At 34.9% G+C, this 20936-nt stretch overlaps 1 protein-coding gene across 1 annotated transcript in view; it reads left to right on the top strand.

The window, feature by feature from the left end:
* phactr3a (phosphatase and actin regulator 3a) overlaps nucleotides 1-20936 on the top strand; it is a 92924-nt gene that overhangs the window by 57833 nt on the left and 14155 nt on the right. The window contains exons 3-7 of the mRNA XM_056450086.1: nucleotides 5087-5242; nucleotides 6861-7073; nucleotides 9234-9444; nucleotides 9533-9675; nucleotides 11537-11690. Of these exons, the coding sequence (XP_056306061.1) occupies nucleotides 5087-5242; nucleotides 6861-7073; nucleotides 9234-9444; nucleotides 9533-9675; nucleotides 11537-11690 (877 nt within the window). The remainder of the gene's footprint in view (nucleotides 1-5086; nucleotides 5243-6860; nucleotides 7074-9233; nucleotides 9445-9532; nucleotides 9676-11536; nucleotides 11691-20936) is intronic.

Here is a 20936-nt window from a genome sequence, read left to right as displayed (position 1 = left end):
AATGAAGAACTGAACCAGAGAGAGTTTCCAGTCTTCGTGATGGGCTTTTGTTTGTCTCAAATGACTGAAAATGTGTTGGTATTGATCATACATATGTTTTTGAGTGATTTAAGTAAGGATGGACAACAATAACTTGTTTAAAATTAACAATGATTTATTTACAATATAAAAACAACACATTTTTTTGAAAGACTGGCTATGGGTGGCACTTAAGAAAACCAATCAAAAGAGTCTTACTAATATTCAACAATAATCCCCTCTAATCTAGTAAACAAAAAATATGAAAAATAAGTCTTCAACATTAATAATGTCTGACCTACTGTAGTCTACACACTAACAATTTAACCAAAAACACAAGGGTTGGCGCACACCCTTTTACCTAGTGTATCTCTAGACAGTTGTAAACCTATGTGTTGAGATGTACAGTATGTCACATGACTTATTCCAGCCTTTCTAACCTAAATGACAAACACGAGGGTAGGGAGGGAATGGTAACACAAGGGTAAGAACAGACAGCAACAAAATGCAAACAACAACAACAACACGGTGTAAATTAAACAAGGACGAACAATATCAACAAACAGGGATATCAAAACTATCGAAAATACTAGCACGAACGCAAAACATCAAAGCAAGCTAAAAGACTGTCAAACTGCTGGACTGAAGACTTTTTAAAGGAGAGGGGATTGGCTAAAACTGGATCTGATTAGCAAAGCAGTAACTAATCAGGATGAAGCAGTGATGGGATGTGAAAAGTGGAACAGCCAACCAGGGAGAGCAGTAGGCAGAACAAACATGAAATAAAATAAATATGTGCTGGCACGTAACAATACAAATAAACTCCTACTTTGCACTTTTTAATGTCTATGATCAGACAGTTTAAGGTAAAATAAGAGGTCTGAGAACAGAGCCCTGAGAAACACCCCTGAAAACAGGGTTTTGGAGGATTTATGTTTCAGAAGAAAAACAAACTGCTGTTTCTCATTGAAGAACTGAAGGAGAGTTTCCAGTCTCAGTCATGCCAATGTCTAATAGACAGAATGCAATAAAGACTTGAAGTCCAGAAGGAGTTGAATATTAAGCACCGCTGATTCAGCAGAAAGCAGGAGGTCATTTATGACCCTGTGGAGAGCTGTCTCTGCTATGTAAAGGACAATATTCTGCTTGTGTAGAAGATAAGAAACCTGCTGCGCCTCAAGTTGAGAGGCAACAGCTTTGTTCAGGAGTGGTTTGTGATCGCTCTGTAATTACGTAACTCGAAAAGACCTAGAGAAAGTTTCCTGAGAATTAAGGTGTCAGCAGCAATTTTTAGTTTTAATGAAACAGTGCCTAAGGCGAGAGATCTGTTAATCAAGCGTGAAATGAGTGAACCGATAGCAGACAGCTTTAGAAACAGTTTAGTTACATAATGAGACAATATCATCATCCAATAGAGATTAGCGGAGGAAGCGATACGCAAATGATAGTAGATGCATGCAGAGAATGAGGGAGGATTTCTCGACTGATGATGGTGGTTACGATTGGGAATTGAGTAGAAAATCAGTTAACACAACCTGAGGTTAACCCTGTGACGAGAACAGCAGAGGTGCCATTCACTATTTTAGGGTAGTAAACAGTCAGTCAGTCATCACTACTTTGTTGTTTTTTCTTTTAAAGATATAGTTGACCTAAACAATGAAACCTCTGTCGGTTTACTCACCCTTATGTTCCTCCAAATCTGTAAGACTTCCTTTCTTCTGTGGAACACAATACAGATACAATATTTGAAAGAATGTTCTTGTTCATACATTGAAAAATAACTTTTGTGTTACACAAAAGATGAAATTAGTGACATTGAAAAAGGTTAGTTCACTCAAAAATGAAAAATAGCCTGTGATTTACTCACTCTCAAGACATCCTAGTTGTATATGACTTTGTCTTTCAGTCAACAGATAATGTATCATGTGTACACATCACATCCTTTCGGTTTTCCTGCAAAATATTTAAATTCCTTCACAAAAAATAGACTTTCTTATGGCCCGTTTCCACTGAGTGCTATGGTTCGATACAGTAAGGCAGGGGTCACCAATCTGGATCCTTGAGGTATCTCTGCAGATTTAGCTCCAACTTGCCATAACATTCCTGTCTGGAAGTGTCAAGTATACCTAGTAAGGACTTGATTAGCTTGTTCAGTTGTGTTTGATTAGGGTTGGAGCTCAACTCTGCAGGACACCGGCCCTCCAGGAACAAGTTTGGTGACCCCTGCAGTAAAGTATGGTTTGCATTTATTTCTGTTTCCACTTTCAAATGTACTAAAACAGTAAACTGTACAGTACTGCTTTTTTGGTCCCATTTCACAATGGTGTGTTACTAAAAGGATGGCGCTAGACTCACTGCTGAAAGTTGATTGGTTTAATGAAAATCTTCACTTGCACATGCAAAAACCCAGGGGTACGACAACATAGGAAGCACCATTTTAAATACAGTTGAAGTCAGAATTATTAGCCCCCCTTTTAATTTTACTTTCTTTTTTAAGTATTTCCCAAATGACGTTTAACAGAGCAAGGAAATTTTCACAGTATGTCTGATAATATTTTTTCTTCTGGAGAAAGTCTTATTTGTTTGATTTCGGCTAGAATAAAAGCAGTTTTTAATTTTTTAAAAACCTTTTAAGGTCAAAATTCTTAACCCCTTTAAGCTCTATACTTTTTCAATAGTCTACAGAACCAACTATCATTATACAATAACTTGCCTAATTACCCTAACCTGCCTAGTCAACCTAAATAACCTAGTTAAGCCTTTAAATGTCACTTTAAGCTGTATAGAAGTGTCTTGAAAAATATCTAGTCAAACATTATTTACTGTCATCAGGGCAAAGATACAATAAGTCAGTTATTAGAAATGAGTTATTAAAACTATTATGTTTAGAAATGTGTTGAAAAAAATCTCTCTGTTAAACAGAAATTGGGGAAAAAAATAAACAGGGAGGCTAATAATTCTGACTTCAACTGTACACCACTGAAACACAACACCGTAATGATAAAGTGATGGAGCGCAGTAATGAAACATGGTCAACCTGAGCTCAAACAAAGCTTGTGGCAAACAGCCACATACCAAAAAGCAAAAACCGGTTCTGCTGTATGTGGTACATGGCTATTCACATTGCTACTGAACATGTGGAAATCATGAAAGATGTCACTCTAGGGTCCCTCTCTATTTGTATGCTCTTGCTGCTCATCTACAGTTGAAATAATGAATATGATTCACAAAAATACGCAATATGTGAATGACCTGTCTTTCTCCCTAAAGACTATCAAGTAAGGGTACTACTAGAAGTGGAACACAATCCTGATCAGGGTGACCCGTACCAAACCATACATGCTGTATTGTACTGTACTCCGTTGAACCACAGCAGTCAGTGGAAACACCCATTAAGTCAAGAACAGTCTTGTTTTTTTTAAGTTTAGGTTCGTTACAAATTCACATACTGGAAATAAAAAAGGAATTAATATCTGAAAATTCTTATAGAACGGGAGAAATAAGTTTTGAACATGTCATCATTTTTCTCAGAAAACATATTTCTAAAGGTGCTGTTGACTTTTCCTCGGATGTTGGTAACAACCAAAGAAATCCATATATGCAAAGAAAATAAAGCTTAGTAATTTACTAATTAAGTTATGTGTAATAAATGAAATGACGCAGGGAAAAAGTATTGAACACATGAAGAAAGGGAGGTGTAAAAAGGCAGTGAAAGCCCAGACAGCAGCTGAAATCTCTTATTCAGCACCCTCTGCCCTTCTTCATTGTAAATTATTATCAGCTGTTTCAGTCCAACATCTACATTGTCAGCATGATGAAGATGAAACCAGTTGACAATTCAGCCACACAGTGATCCAAAACACAGCCAAAGAAACTCTCAAATGCTTTCAGAGAAAGAAAATCAAGCTGTGGAATGGCCCAGCCAATCACCTGACATTAATCCAATAGGAAATCCAAAAAAACCTGTAAATAAAATATGGACGACGTGACAGCACCTATTTCCATTATATATCACAAACTGTCACAAAAAAACTGTTGAAACTGGAGCCTGGGCATGTGCAGGACTACCTGATGAAGGCGGAGCCGCAGAATCAAACTTCCAACCAAACGATTGTACGCCAAATCAGCCACGCCCTCCAACTTCTTATATGACAGCCCGTATCTGCACTATAATGAAGGCTTGCTAAATAAATACAAATGCTTACATTTAAAAACGTGTATAAAATAAAACAGAGATCAAACATTGATACTTCAATCTCCTCCCGAAGCTCCGACAGTCTGCTTAGAGACGCTGTCAATCACAACTGTCATCATGATGACACGCCCTGTTTTTATAGCATTAAATTACTGACTAAAAACATACTGTTTACAAAAATGAACACCTATATCAGCTTGATATCCAATGCCTGGGAACAGATCCAGAGAAACATCAAGATTTTTACACACTGTTGAAGTCAGTGAAGAAAATCTGACCTGAGCAATGTGAGCAAATCTCCACATGAGAGGTGTCTTTAAGCTGCCATCCCCAAAAAACCTTTTATATAAAACATTAAATACATTTCAGTAGTTCAGTACTTTTTCCTTCTGTCATTTCATTGTTATTACACACAACTCATTTTTCAGATTTTTTATATTTCAGGAATATTATTCCCAGGAAAAAACATGACGTGGTCAATACTTATTTCCCCCACTGTATATAACTTCTAAAAATGACTCCTAAATATTAAGACTTCACCCTGGCTCAGCTCTCTGGGATGTTTTGTAAGTTAACAAACAGAAACTGAGAGCCAGAAGTGTGCCATCAGCACAATGTATAGCCGTTCACTTCCTGGCACCCCTATGGAGATCTCAAATATCATCCCCAAATGAGGAATCTCAAAGTCAAACTCACCAACACCTTCCCACTTCACACCAGCCGGGGAACAGCGCAGATGGAGCTACATGAGTGTGTGTGAATGAAACTGCTTCTGCGTATGTATATGTTGTGTAAGTTATGTTGATGACTGTTTGTGAGTTAAGCAATCCAGTGCAAGCTTCAGTGTATCAAAAACTGTCGGTCTGTGTGCAGATGTGGCCTTGGCCTGTGGACTTCACTCTCCAGACCCCTGCGGCCCCATCCAGGGCCTCTCCGATTCTGAGATCCGCCTGCCCGGCTCTCAGGGGCCCATCCTCAGCATCAGTAGCATGGAGTACCTCAGCTCAGAGCAAGACAATCTCCCTTGCAGTGAGTACACTTCATCATTTATACAGATGATACATATATACAGTTGAAGTCAGAATTATTCATATAATTATTTTATATATATTTTCCCCTAAGTTCAGTTTAACTGAGAGAATTTTTTTTCAACACATTTCTAAATATAGTAGTTTTAATAACTCATTTCTAATAACGGATTTCTTTTTTCTTTGCCATGATGGCAAACAGTACATAACATTTTACTAGATATTTTCAGAATACTAGTATTCAGTTCAAAGTGACATTTAAAGGATTATTATTAAACTAAAGTCTTAAATTAAAGGCAATTTAAGTCATTGTATAACAATGCTAAAAATACAAACACACACTTATTCCAGACAAAATAAAACAAATAAGCCTTTCTCCAGAAGAAAATAAAATTGAAATACTGACAATTTCCTTCCTTCATTAAATACCACATAATAAATATCTTAAAAAAATAAAAGAAGAAGGGCTTTCACAGGAGGGCTATATATATATATATATATATATATATATATATATATATATATATATATATATATATATATATATATATATATATATATATATATATATATATATATATATATATATATATATATATATATATATATATATATATATATATATATATATATATATATATATATATTTACCAGTCAAAATCTTGGGATCAGATTTTTTTTAAAGAAAATTATTCTGTTCATCAAGGCATTTAACAAAATATATTTGTAACAAATGCTATATTTAGTCATATACAGATATGGCCACTGTGAACGCGCCAGTGTTTTAAAGAGAAATCGCACACCTCCGCAGTAAAGTGCGTGAAACCACAACATGGTCTAACACAAAAAATCCATGGCCAGCAGGGGGCAGTTATGTAACATGGTGAGCATGCTGAACTGATCCAGTATACTGAGCACGTGAGCTACCTGTAAACGGTGTGAAAGAGGCATTCTTTAGGCAGCTGTGTGTGTTATCTTAAACTATATATCCTCAAAAACTGGATTTAAGCTTAATATAATTCTCCTTATTCTTCGTGTACGAGCGGGCGCAGCCATTTGAATCTTTATAATCATCTGTTATAATGATTGTCTGTATTTCCTTAATTCATATAATACAAACTATACTGTGCCTTTATGAATGAGAAAAAAAGGGGGAAAAAGTTTGTTTAAACAACAATGTAATTTAATTCTATATAATTCTGTATAATTTATTGTCTGAAAAAATCTTATAGCAAAATTTTCTTGGCCAATAGCCAATCAATCTATTTGACTGACCATTGGCAGATATCAAGAGAGTGTCCAGGAATGTTGTTTGAAGACTTTTATCTATCTATCTATCTATCTATCTATCTATCTATCTATCTATCTATCTATCTATCTATCTATCTATCTATCTATCTATCTATCTATCTATCTATCTATCTATCTATCTATCTATCTATCTATCTATCTATCTATCTATCTATCGAAAATAACCCGATTGGCTGAATAAAAAATAATTTATTTCAGAATCTTACCCCTTTTTTACCAGAATATTTAACAAATACACAATATACAGAATCCTCATTGAATGTCAGCCTTAAATTACATTCCTCACCTGTGATTCTGTTTCCCGTCAGTGGTAGATTCCTTACAGGACAACGAGCCGACAGAAGAGCCAAACTCAAATGAAGAAGAGGAGGACGAGGAGGAGGCCATTCCCTCTGTGAATGAGAACGAAGACGTCGAGGAAGATGAAGAAGACCAAGAGGAAGATGAAGAGGATGAAGAGCAGGAGCAGTCTCCTCCAAACAGCCACGGCAATCTGGTCTCTCAGCTCAGCACTGAGGAAGGTCTGTCCATCTCTGCGAAGTCAAAATCAGGCACAGTTTTAAAGAGCAGTATTGTTTATTGTTTACTTAGATCCCCATTACACTCAAAAAATAACTTTTACTGTTTGTTTAAAATACTAACTTAATTGTTTCATGTTCAATGAACTTAAATTTGTAAAAAAAAACGATTAATTTAACTTAGTTGTTACACTCAACAAATTTACATAAACAAATTACTTTTACTGTTTGTTCAAACTAATTATTTAAAATGATCTATGTTTTTTGGGGGACAACTTAATTGTTTTATGTTTAATCAACTGAAATTTGCAAAAACTATTAAATTGACAAGCGATTTGTCACACTCAACAAATTAACACTCAAAAAATGTCTTTTGCTGTTTGTTCAAACTACTTATTTAAAATGAGCTGAAACAACACAATTCTTAATTTGAGGAGGGACAGTTTAATTGTTTAAAGTTCAATCAGATTAAATTTGTAAAAAAAAAAAAAAAAACGATTATGTTACTGTAACTTAAGTGATGTTACACAACAAATTTACATTTAAAAAATTACTTTTGCTGTTTGTTTAAACTACTTATTTAAAATGAGCTGAAACAACACAATTCTTATTTTGGGGGACAACTTAATTGTTTCATGTTCAATCAACTTAAATTTGTTAAAAACAATTATGTTACTGTAACTTAAGCGATGTTACACTCAACAAATTTACACAATGTCTTTTGCTGTTTGTTCAAACTAATTATTTAAAATGAGTTGAAACAATGCAATTCTTGAGTTTTTGGAGGGACAACTAAATTTTTTCATGTTCAATCAACTTAAATTTGTACAAACAATTAAGTTAACTTAAGCGATTTGTTACACTCATTTGAAAAAATTTACTTTTGCTTTTTGTTCAAACTACCTATTTAAAATAAAACAACACAATTCTTAAGTTTTTGGGGACAACTTAATTGTTTCATGTTTAATCAACTGTAATTTCTAAAATAAAAAAACAATTAAGTTAACTTAAGCAATTTATGTTGGGACAACATGAAGGAATTCAGTGAAACCCAGCATTTTTTAGAGTGTAACCACTACCAACATAGTGGCTATATTCTTCCTGGGGTCCCAAAAAAAAAAGACAGATTTACATCAAATCAGAATCAAAAGCAAAATACTAATTTACATTAAACTAAAACAATAGATGCCAATACCAAAAGCAAATGAAAAGGCACATTTACACTATACCATAAAAATAGAAACAAATAGAATAAAACATAGAACATGAAATACATTTAAAACACCAACGGTATCAATTTACAACAAACAAACTAAATCCAGAAGAACTTTGGCAACATCTGTAGGATGCTTCAAAAAACCTACCGGCAAAGCTACCTGTAAACCTATGGGCAAGTGTTTTAAATGCAAACTGTGGTCATAAAAAATGCTGATTTGATTAAGATAATATAAGTTAATTGTTAAATAAAATGTATTGATGCATTATTTTTGAAAACATCCTCATTTTACAGCATTTTTACACAAGTGCCTAATACTTTGAACAGTACTGTAGCTTTGCAGAAGCTTTTGAAGCACCTTAGAGATGTTGCCAAAGTTCTTCTGGATTTAGTTTTTCTCAGTTTGTCTTGTTTCTTCATGTCATTCCCGACTGATGATTAGATTAGATCTCTGTGTGGAGCACTGGCTGTTGTCTAAACAATAATCTAACTGTATAATTACAATTAATGGCAAAAATAATGTTTGTAAATGTAACTTGATATTTAAAACTGACATGCTACAGAATAATATTGAAATAACCAACTTTTTTTATGGGTGGAAATACTAGTGGCCTAAGACTTTCGCACAGTACTGTATATATACATTGAGTACGGAAAGTATTCAGACCACCTTAAATGTTTCAGTCTGTTATATTGCAGCCATTTGCTAAAATCATTTAAGTTCATTTTTCCCTCATTAATGCACATACAGCACCCCATATTGACAGAAAAACACAGCATTGTTGACATATTTGCAGATTAATTAAAAAAGAAAAACTGAAATATCACATAAGTATTCAGACTCTTTGCTGTGACACTCATATATTAAACTCAAGTGCTGTCCATTTCTTCTGAACATCCTTTTCTTTAGCACATTTATATATGAAGCTATTGTTTTGTTTCCACAGACGCAGGTAAAGTTGTCATCGCATCAGTGCCTCAGTCAAACTCTTTTCTCCAGAAAGAACTGCCTAGAGTCCCTGACGGCCCCAGTCCTGTGGTTCTAAGAGGGCCGTTTTCTGGCTCGCCACACGTAGGTAGCATACATCCACCGCTGCCCCCTAGCTGTATAATAGAGGAACTGCACCGAGCACTGGCAACAAAGCTCAGGCAGGACAGGTGAGGGTGTTCAATCTTCATTATGTTTTATGCTTGTACGTACGTATTTATCCGTTAAAATGAGCTCATCTTCTCTCTTTATTTTTAGCATCGAGCGTGAGCTGAGCGGAGACGGCGAGAGCAGAAAGGAAGCAGAGGAAAACAAGGAAAACGTTCGACAGGATCACTGCTTCACTGATGCTTCAGGAATCATCTATGATATCGACAGCTGGAACGACTCTGTCATTTCTGGTAGGTGTACCTGGACAGCTGGTAAAACTCCTATCATTTGAAAGTTATTATTATTTATTTGTACACATCATTTTTTCAAAACCCATCTCATAATATTTAGTCAAAATAACTTCTCTGTGGATGTGAGGGCGGGAGCAGCTTCTCTGATGGTGTGAGGGCGGGAGCAGCCTGTCAATCACATGAAATCAGCCAATAGCAAGCCAAAGCCATGTGATTGATTGTCAGAAGTCTCGCCTAACATGTTTTCCACAATATGGCTGTCCCAGCAGCATATTTTTTTCCATTCATTTTTCCCAAAGTGTTTATTACTGAGTTATTTATCAAAAACTATGAAGAGAATCACAGCTTTACAAACTTTAATTTGAACCAAAAATATAAATAAATACAATTCTCAATCAGACAAATGATACTAAAACTTTTACATTTAGCAGACACTTTTGTCCAAAGCCACTTACAATTGAGGAGGCATTCAGCGATTCAACAACAAGAGGCAATACACACAAAAAGTGCTAATTATACAAAGGAACTGTGTTTGCTCAGAGAATTAAGTAATAGAGTGGGGGGGTTGTTTTTTCTACAGGTGGTTTGCCAAGCCCACTCACCTATGTGAAGCACACTTCATAAATGCGAATGTGTTTTTGTTTTTTGATTTTTTTTAGAGGTATAGAGTGACTGTAGGAAAAGTACACCCAAAGCGCTTCACAATCATGAGGAGGGGGGGGGGGGGGTCTTTCCATACTACCACCAGTGTGCAGCATCCACTTGGATGATGTGACGGTGCTTACCACACACCAGCTATAGGTCGAGTGGAGAGACAGTGATACAACCAATTCAGAGTATGGGGATGATTGGGAGGCCATGATGGATAAGGGCCGATGGAGGGAGTTTGGCCAGGACACCGGGGTTACACCCCTACTCTTTACGAGGAGTGCCATGGGATTTTTAATGACTACAGAGAGTCAGAACCTTGGTTTAATATCTCACCCACTGACAGTATAGTATCCCCTTCACTATACTGGGGCATTAGGACTCACACAGATCACAAGTTGAAGGCCCCCTGCTGGCATCACTAACTCCACTTCCAACGGCAACCTAATTTTTTCATGTGGTCTCCCATCCAGGTACTGACCAGGCTCAGCCCTGCTCAGCTTCAGTGAGTAACCGGTTTTGGGCTGCTGGGTGATATGGCTGTAGCTTTAGTGGGTCAGTGGTTCAACTGTAATCCTACAAAGCTCCAACAACACTTCTGTGCACCAAAAAACCTGTAAAACAACTTGGCAGGTCAATTGGTGCTTATGAAAACACTATTGGTTTAGTTTAGGAAAGAAGGAGGTGGGTCAGTCGATAGGTCAGTCAGTCAGTTAGTCAACAGCGGCCTCTTTTGGATTTACGCGAGAACAGCAGGCACTCACGACAGAAATTTGAGACCTAAAAAAACGTACACAGCTGCCTCTGGCGGATTTGCGAAAACAAAAACGGCAAAAAACGTAGCTCCTGGGACATATTTGGCGCTCTCCAGAAATGTACATAGTTGTACATTTTCAGAATCAGCCTGGGTTGATTTTTTTCCAGCTTTAAAAAAACTTCATTTTCTGTCATTTTTTCAAGGAGTTTAAAGATTTCTCGACTCTTGAGCTCTGTGGAAAACCAAAGACTTCTGCAGTTTAATGCTGACTTTAGTAAAATGTTATTGTTCCTACAAGAGACAGAAAGATTTAGAGTGTTTACCATGACTATTTATTGGATCATTTAGATTATTATTTTTTTCAAGTGACTAAAGATCTTGATCAGTCCAGAAATCTGCAGTACTTTAGATTGTTGGGTCATTTTCAGTGATGAATTATGTATCAAATTTGCACAGGCACATTGCCAAGGAGGATGAGGAAGGAGCTGCTGGCCGTGAAGCTGCGGAATCGGCCCAGCAAACAGGAGCTGGAGGACAGGAACATATTTCCAGCACGGAGTGACCAGGAGAGACAGGAGATCCGTCAGCAGATCGAAATGAAGCTCGCCAAGTAAGTCATAAATATGTTATATGTGTGTGTGAGCATGTCAAATATTACACTGCCCTCTTCAGGACTTTTTTCAGAAATGCATGAGAATATTATCTTCAGAGATTTATTTTGCGTCTATGTATTATGGCCTACATGAATCTCCAGAATACACCCTAAAGGGACTTATTATTCATTAATTACACAGTCCAGCAGGGAAGCTCAGAGTTGGATCATGTGCTCAATCTCCTCCATTACAAGCAAATCTGTTTACTTATATCACTTAAGGATTAAACGCAACATTTAACTGGTGAAAGCGATTATGAAAACAGATCCTGCTGCAGAGGTGGTGTTATTACAGTGATTTGTAATCTGATGTAAGGTGCACTGCCGAAACTGGGATTGCATTTGATTGAGGGTTGGAGTTAATCTGAGCGAATAAATCCAGTACAGCTTTCATTTGACTGTATTTGATTATATCTGAATGCCTGCCTTCAGAAGTTCAGTCCATGGAGCTCACGCTTAGTGTAACACAGCACGCGACACTTGTTTTTGTGCTTTGCTTAGTTGTTGTGCTTGTTTTGCTTCACTTTTTTACTTTACCGTTTTGCTTCGTTTTGTTTCTTGGTGTTTTGTGTTTTGTTTCATTTTACTTTAGTGGTTTGTTTTTCTGTCTTTTATTTTACTTTGCTATTGTTGTGTTTTGCATTGCATTGTGATTTGTTTGGATGTTTCGTTTGCTTGCTTTGCTTTGCTGTGTTGTTTCTTTTCTTTGTGATTTGCTGTTGTTTTTTGTGATTTGTTGTGCTTAGTTGTGTTGTTTTTCTGATCTACCTGATTTCTTTGGTTTGTTTTGTTTTTCATCTGTCGTTGTTTTGTGGTTTATTTCGATTTGCAATTTTGTCTGTTTCACATTGTTGTGCTTTGCTTTGTGCGCTTTACTTTTACTTTTGTGTTTTGCTTTGTTTCTCAATTACTCAGTTGTGATTTTCATGTTTTGTTCGCAGTGCTTTGTATTTTGTTTGCTTTGTCTTTTGTTTTGTGTTTTGCATTGCATTGTGATTTGTTTCGATGTTTCGTTTGCTTGCTTTTGCTTTGCTGTGTTGTTTCTTTTCTTTGGGATTTGTTGTTGTTTTTTGTGATTTGTTGTTCTTAGTTGTGTTGTTTTTTTATGTGCCTTGATTCCTTGGTTTGTGTTGTGTGTTGAGGTTTGTTTTGATTTCCATCTGTCGTTGTTTTGTTTTGTGGTTTAATATTTTATTTTGCACTTTTATCTGTTTCAGATTGTTGTGCTTTACTTTTACCTTTGTGTTTTGCTTACTTATTTGTGTTTGCTATGCTGTTTTGCTCCACAGTGCTTTGTATTTTGTTTGCTTTGTCTTTTGTTTTACATTGCTTTTGTTTTGCATTGCATTGTGATTTCTTTAGATTTTCATTTGCCTTCTTTTCTTTGTATCGTGTTTTGCTTTGTTTATTTTCTTTGTGATTTGTTGTGCTTAGTTGTGTTGTTTTTCTGATCTACCTTGTTTTTTTGGTTTGTTTTGATTTTCATCTGTCGTTGTTTTGTTTTGTGGTTTATTTTGCTTTGCAATTTTGTCTGTTTCACTTTGTTGTGCTTTGCTTTTACTTTTGTGTTTTGCTTTGTTTCACAATTACGTAGTTGTGATTTCCATGCTGTTTTGTTCGCAGTGCTTTGTCTTTTGTTTTACATTAGTTTTGTTTTGTGTTTTGCATTGCATTGTGATTTTGTTTGCTTGCTTTTCTTTGCTGTGTTGTTTCTTTTCTTTGTGAGTTGCTGTTGTTTATTGTGAGTTGTGTTGTTTTTTTGATCTGCCCTGATTCTTTGGTTTGTGTTGTGTGTTGAGGTTTGTTTTGATTTTCACCTGTTGTTGTTTTGTTTTGTGGTTTATTATTTTATTTTGCAGTTTTGTCTGTTTCAATTAGTTGTGCTTTACTTTTACTTTTGTGTTTTGCTTACTTATTTGTGTTTGCTATGCTGTTTTGCTTCACAGTGCTTTGTATGTTGTTTGCTTTGTCTTTTATTTTACTTTGCTATTGTTTTGTCTTGTGTTTTGCATTGCATTGTGATTTGTTTAGATTTTTTTTTGCTTGCTTTGGGGCTGTACTGTTGCGCAATGGGTAGCATATTCGCCTGACAGCAAGAAAGTCGCTGGTTCAAGCATCGGCTGGGTCAGTTGGCATATCTGTGTGGAGTTTGCATGTTCTCCCCATGTTCGCGTGGGTTTCCTCCGGGTGCTCCGGTTTCCCCCACAAATCCAAAGACATGTGGTTTAGGTAAATTGGGTAGTCTAAATTGTCTGTATGTATGTGTGAAATGAGTATTTGGGTGTTTCCCAGTAATGGGTTGCAGCTGGAAGGACATCCGCTGCGTAAAACATATGCTGAATAAGTTGGCGGTTCATTCCCCTGTGGCGACCCCAGATTAATAAAGAGACTAAGCTGAAAAGAAAATAAATGAATTAATTTGTTTGCTTTGTTGTGTTGTTTTTTATGTGCCTTGATTCTTTGGTTTGTGTTGTGTGTTGAGGTTTGTTTTGATTTTCATCTGTCGTTGTTTTGTGGTTTATTTTGTTTTGCAGTTTTGTTTGTTTCACTTTGTTGTGCTTTGTTTTTGCTACATGTGCTACTTTTGTGTTTACTTATTTGTGTTTTCTATGCTGTTTTGTTCGCAGTGCTTTGTATTTTGTTTGCTTTGTCTTTTGTTTTACATTAGTTTTGTTTTGTGCTTTGCATTGCATTGTGATTTCTTTAGATTTTATTTTCATTTGCCTGCTTTGTTGTTTTGTGTTTTACTTTGTTTCTTTGCTGTTTTTTTTTTTTTTTTTTTTGTAATTTGTTGTGCTTAGTTGTGTAGTTTTTTTGATCTGCCCTGTTTCTTTGGTTTGTGTTGTGTGTTGGGGTTTGTTTTGTTTTCATCTGCCGTTGTTTTGTTTTGTGGTTTTTTTATTTTGCAGTTTTGTCTGTTTCACTTTGTTGTGCTTTACTTTTACCTTTGTGTTTTGCTTTGCTTCAGAATTACTTATTTGTGATTTGTATCCTGTTTTGATCACAGTGCTTTGCATTTTGTTTGCTTGCTTTGCTTCATTTCATTTCTTTGTGATTTGCAGTTGTTTTTTTTGTGATTTGTTGTGCTTGTGTTGTATTCTTTGGTTGTGTTGTGTTTAGGTTTGTTTTTCTTTGCTGTGTTTTCTGTTGTTTTGTTTTTGCTCTGCCTTCATTTTGTTTTGTAGTTTATTTTACTTTGCAGTTTTGTCTGTTTCACTTTATTGTACTTTACTTTCGTGCTTTGTTATTTGCGTTGTTTCACATAGTTGTGTTTTCTATGCTGTGTATTGCTTCGCAGTGCTTCATATTTTGCTGTGTTGTGTTGTTTTGTCGATGTTGTATTACTTTGTTTTTGTTTAGTGCATTTTTACATTTTAAGTATGGCATTTTAAATCTATGGCTATTTGATTCCTGAAATTTTCTGATTCTGTTCCAATTTCTAGCTGTGGAATCGATGGACTCAATATCTGAAAATGGATTCCTCACTGTTGATGCAATTCAAACCCTGCCAATAGTTAAAAAGCTAAAAGGAAGCTTAATGAAGCGGTACTTTTATTGTATATTTCACTAAAATGCATATTGTGTCTAAAATGCAAGAGCACAGTTGTCAAATCAGTTGTCAAAATAAAACAGCAAAGTGTTCACTGAAACAATAATAACAATGAAATAAGAGCATGCAGTTTATCTGTCAATCAGATGTATGGATGTTTTGCTATAACAACGGCAGGCTTTCAACACTATTCAGATGAAAAAAATCTAAATAATGTTCTTTATCGAAAACAAAAGTGTCAAAAATGTATTGATGCCACAAACACTAATAACTTATAAGATTGAAAGGTAAAAAATCAGCTATGGACCCTTTTTTTTACAAGACGGTTATGATAAAAGTCATCAGCATCTTAAATTCTTGATGATTTTTAATATTTAAAAGAAGCGTAAAGTTATATTTTGCATTATATCATATTTTCATTTAACCTCTTATGCAAGGTGTTTCTAATGCAGTGTCTTTAGGCAGGACAGTAAATTTGATGTGGTTCTCTTCTAGCTGCTGTTCTCAGTCTCACACAATTTTTTTCTGAAAGTGTTGATAACACTTTCATTGAGTTTTTCTTTTATAATTCCAGCAAATAGGAAAGCAAAAAATGTATTTGTTGTACTCTCCCATTCACTATGTTCTTAGTTTACCCAACTATAACAACTTCTGCTTCCGAGAAACATGAAAATGGCCCATACACATTTAGAAAGTTTTATTTGGATATTGGAGCACAACATACAAACAAGCTGTTAAAAAGTATGCATTGGGTATTGTGAAGCATGGATATGGATCAGTTTGTGGAAACGTACAGTATCTGATCATTTATTTGCTCTATTTTAGAATCAACTTTCAATTCTTTCAATTGACTCTCGATTCTTTCGTAAAGGAATATCAATTTATTTATTTTTATTGACTTTTTTTATTGACTCAATTTTTTTTAGAATTGACTCTTGATTCTTTTGGAATTGACTCTTGATTCTTTTGGAATTGACTCTTGATTCTTTTGGAATTGACTCTCAATTCTTTTGAAAATGACTCGATTTTCTTTAGAATTGACTCTTTTTTTCTTTTTTAATTCACTCTCAATTCTTTTGGAATTGACTCTCGATTCCTTTGAAATTGACTCTCAATTCTTTTGAAATTGACTCTTGATTTTCTTTAGAATTGACTCTTTCTTTCTTTTTTCCTTTTTAATTCACTCTCGATTCTTTTGAAATTGACTCTCGTTTTTTACAATTGACTCAATTTTTTTGGAATTGACTCTCGATTCTTTTGGAATTGACTGTCGATTCTTTTGTAACTGACTCTCAATTTTTTTTAATTGACTCCTTTTTGCATTGACTCTTGATTCATTTGGAATTGACTCTCGATCCTTTTGGAATTTACTCTAGATTTTTTGGAATTGATTCTCGATTCTTTTGGAATTGACTCTCGATTCTTTTCAATCGACTCCCGATTAGATCATAAACAGTGACACATGCTCGAAATTATGTAGTGTTTAAAGTCTGATCTTTACAACTTAGCATTAGGAGGGAGAAAAACAGCTGGGAATGACCTGCAGTGCCTTTTGCAATTACAGATTCAGTCAGGCTACGTCTTATGTAATTAGATGTGGTATTTGTCATCATTGAGAGCAACTCTCTGTGGACTCAGAGAAGAAACAGCCTTTAAGTCCAGGCTAATTCAGGCTTTGAGACAGCTTTGTTCAGGCCACAGTGACAGACAGAAGGTGCTAAAATGTCATAATCCAACTGATTCAAGTCCAAGTTTTGTAATGTGAGAAGCATGCGTGGTTTGTGATTCAGAGAAGTATGAGCGCTGTGCTGACAGGTGTTTACAGTACATTACACTAACCTCAGGTACACTAGCACATGCAACTTAATAAAACAACAAATATTTGATGTGTTTTCAAGGATTTTTTAGTCACATGTGACTGTTTGGGAATGTTAGATATTTGTAAGACTCCTTCCATGAAAGAAAGGCACTGTTAGATCATCTAACCAGTGTCATGGGTTCAGTGTTTGTCATTCTCTTAGACTTTAAGAGAGGATGAATTTAGCAATAATCAAAATGCTGTCAGGTGTCTTCTTGACTTATTCATTAAGATATTCTAAAACTCCGCTCCGCTGCTTTTGTGTTATATCTCTCATCAGCAATTGCTTCAGTGCTCTCGTTTTACTTTGACAGCTTTCAGCATTACTTAGCTTCATACTACCATCAAGTTTTGAATACTTCAGTTCACAGGTGTTAGGGCCGCAGCTATGCACTGTTTAGCTTTAACCCTAATTAAACACACCTGATCAAACTAATTAAGTTCTTCAGGCTTGTTAGAAGCTACATGTAAAGCTGCGGTCACACTGGACTTTTCTCCCCATAGAACTCATTCATACGCACGCGAATGCATCAGACCGGAAACGGTCGTGCAGCAAGTTTTGCAGTTCGCTGCGTTGGAAAGTTCAAGCTTGGTGAACTCTGACCTGCGAAATCGTATCACATGATTGCGTGAGACCAATTGAAGATCAAAACATGACCTCTCTGGACAGAAATGTAAAATATGGAGCAATCGCTCGCTTTTTTAAATGTCTAATCATCTTGTTTATCCCCGCCCCTTTTCGCAGCACCGTACGACAGAATTTCACACGCACAAACTCTAGGAATTGCATTCCCTTCGCAGTGCACTTTAACATTGATGTCATTTTGAACACAGCCGTGGCTCATGACGAAATCATTCGGTGACTTCTGTTTTAAAAGCGGAATTTTTGTTACATCTTCCAAGATTGTAAAAAATAAATTATATAGCAAACGTTAATGGTTTTTATTTATAGTAGGTTATTTATTAAGAAATGTATCTGTACTGTGAGCCTATATGACATGTGCCTGTTGGTTAGAACATTTCTGTAGTGGTTTGAATGTGTGAAATTTAAAATAAATAAATAAACAATAGCCTACTTAATAATATTAATAATAACTACAAATTAATAACAATAGTAAAAATAATACCAACAACAAATTAATAATAATAATATTAATAAGAACAACAACAAATTAATAATATTAATAATATTAATAAGAACAACAACAAATTAATAATAATAATATTAATAAGAACAACAACAAATTAATAATATTAATAAGAACAACAACAAATTAATAATAATAATATTAATAAGAACAACAACAAATTAATAATATTAATAAGAACAACAACAAATTAATAATAATAATAATATTAATAAGAACAACAACAAATTAATAATAATAATATTAATAAGAACAACAACAAATTAATAATATTAATAAGAACAACAACAAATTAATAATAATAATATTAATAAGAACAACAACAAATTAATAATAATAATATTAATAAGACCAACAACAAATTAATAATAATAATAATAATAAGAACAACAACAAATTAATAATAATAATATTAATAAGAACAATAATTATTATTAAGTAGGATTTTTTTTCTTTTCTTAATAAATAGCCTACTGTAAATTACAACCATTAGCCTAATGATTTATATATGAGATTAGAGTGTTAGCTAAGTGGTGTTGTGTTTTAGAATAGAATATGGCATATTCTCAATAATATTTGTAAAGGAAACACAGGTCCTGTATGTGCCGTATACAAATATTTCAGTTAATATGGAAAACAAGTGCATGCTTTTAACCAAAACTAATATTGGATTCTTTTTTTTATCATTTGCACAAAAAAGTATGGGGTTTATCTCTAAAGAAGTTGTTACTCCATCCTGTTTATGGGCGATTTACGTTATAACTAACGTGGTCAAACGATGGATCTGTGGCAAAGCTGCTACAGTTTTGGGAAACACTCATCACTACATTGTTCTTTTCCCAAACGATGCATCGTACTCTGATAGTTCAGCCGCGAGTTACGTCATTGTTTGAAAAAACACACCTCAGGTCCATTCAGGTCACCTTAAAAAGAAGATGAGTTGCTTAACAGCTGTAGCATGTTTTGAAGTAATCAAAAAACATTTTCCGGTCAACAATATACAGACGCATAATTCACAATAACACCAGAAACACAGTGTTTGATTTTTTAAAAAAAGTGGTTGATTTTGGTGTCATATTTAGGACTAACAGCAGTAGTCAGCACAAATGAGTGTGGTCCAGTTGAACTGGGCCAGCGGTGACGCTCAGCGCACCTGCAGGACAGGCTGAAGTCTGAGCTAAACACACAATGACACATTGCTGCAGCAGCATGTCATGACCTTCCTATCTTTGGCTTGCGTTTCTCTGTACTCAAACACAAGAAAGACATGGCTTGAGCTATTTTTAGAGCTCAGACTGGTGAATAATGGATGCTGGTGCACGTTCCCCTCCTCCATCTCCACCTTGTACAGTGAATACCAGATCTACTGTAATACTCAACACAATTGATGGAAAGATGCATCCATCCTTTAATTAAAGCGGTCTGATTACTGACTTGTGTACAGTGCGGACCAATGGCGCGAGCTTGCCGTGTTTCTTTGTTTCAGTCGTTAAGGGGAAGCTACTGTTGCTAGGCAACTCATGATACAGGTCAATAATATTCAGGCAGCTTCCAGAGGGGCTTTGGGACGAGGTCTCCATTTCAGCTCATGAAATATTAACACCGGCACATCTGCTGGAATCCCGTCTTACTCAGCTTATAGGAGTGACAGCAGAGATACAACGGCAGCAATACCACATTATGCTGGAAAATGCCTTATTATTGATCAGAGATTTGGGTATAGTGAGGTAATTCAAGGTAATAGCGTGGTTGAAAGCAGTTTCCATTAGATAGCATGCAGTTTTACTGTACATCTAAGTCTAATGTAAAGCACAATAGTTAGATTGTTCTTGTTACATGCTTAAATCAATTGCTACATTTCTTGACAATGTAAACTATTTAAATAAACAATTTCAAACAATGGCAAATAAGACGCTGAAATAAATGTGACATTTTGAAGGAATTATTTTTTTGTAAAAATGTGTTTAAATAATAGTATTACTATAAAAAAATGTAAATATACATTCTACAATTTTATTCTGCAATTTGTGTTTAATCATTGGTTTTCTGTACACTAAATATGTGCTTAATATCTATCTATCTATCTATCTATCTATCTATCTGTCTGTCTGTCTGTCTGTCTGTCTGTCTGTCTGTCTGTCTGTCTGTCTGTCTGTCTGTCTGTCTGTCTGTCTGTCTATCTATCTATCTATCTATCTATATATATATATATATATATATATATATATATATATATATATATATATATATATATATATATATATATATATATATAAACAGTTGAAGTCAGAAATATTAGCACCTTTAAGCTATAATTTTTTTCTCGATAGTCTACAAAACAAACCAACATTATACAATAACTTGCCAAATTACCCTAACCTGCCTAGTTAACCTAGTTAAGCCTTTAAATGTCACTTTAAGCTGTATAGAAGTGTCTTGAAAAATATCTAGTCAAATATTATGTACTGTCATCATGGCAAAGATAAAATAAATCAGTTATTAGAAATGAGTTATTAAAACTATTATGTTTAGAAATGTGTTGAAAAAATCTCTCCGTTAAACAGAAATTGGGGAAAAAAATAAACAGGGGGCTTAATAATTCTTACCTCAACTGTATTTATATGAATTATATACTGTATATGCTAAAC

Source organism: Danio aesculapii, chromosome 23 (genome assembly GCF_903798145.1).
Source record: "Danio aesculapii chromosome 23, fDanAes4.1, whole genome shotgun sequence".
NCBI classification, from domain to species: domain Eukaryota; kingdom Metazoa; phylum Chordata; class Actinopteri; order Cypriniformes; family Danionidae; genus Danio; species Danio aesculapii.
This window is presented reverse-complemented; position numbering and strand designations above follow the sequence as displayed.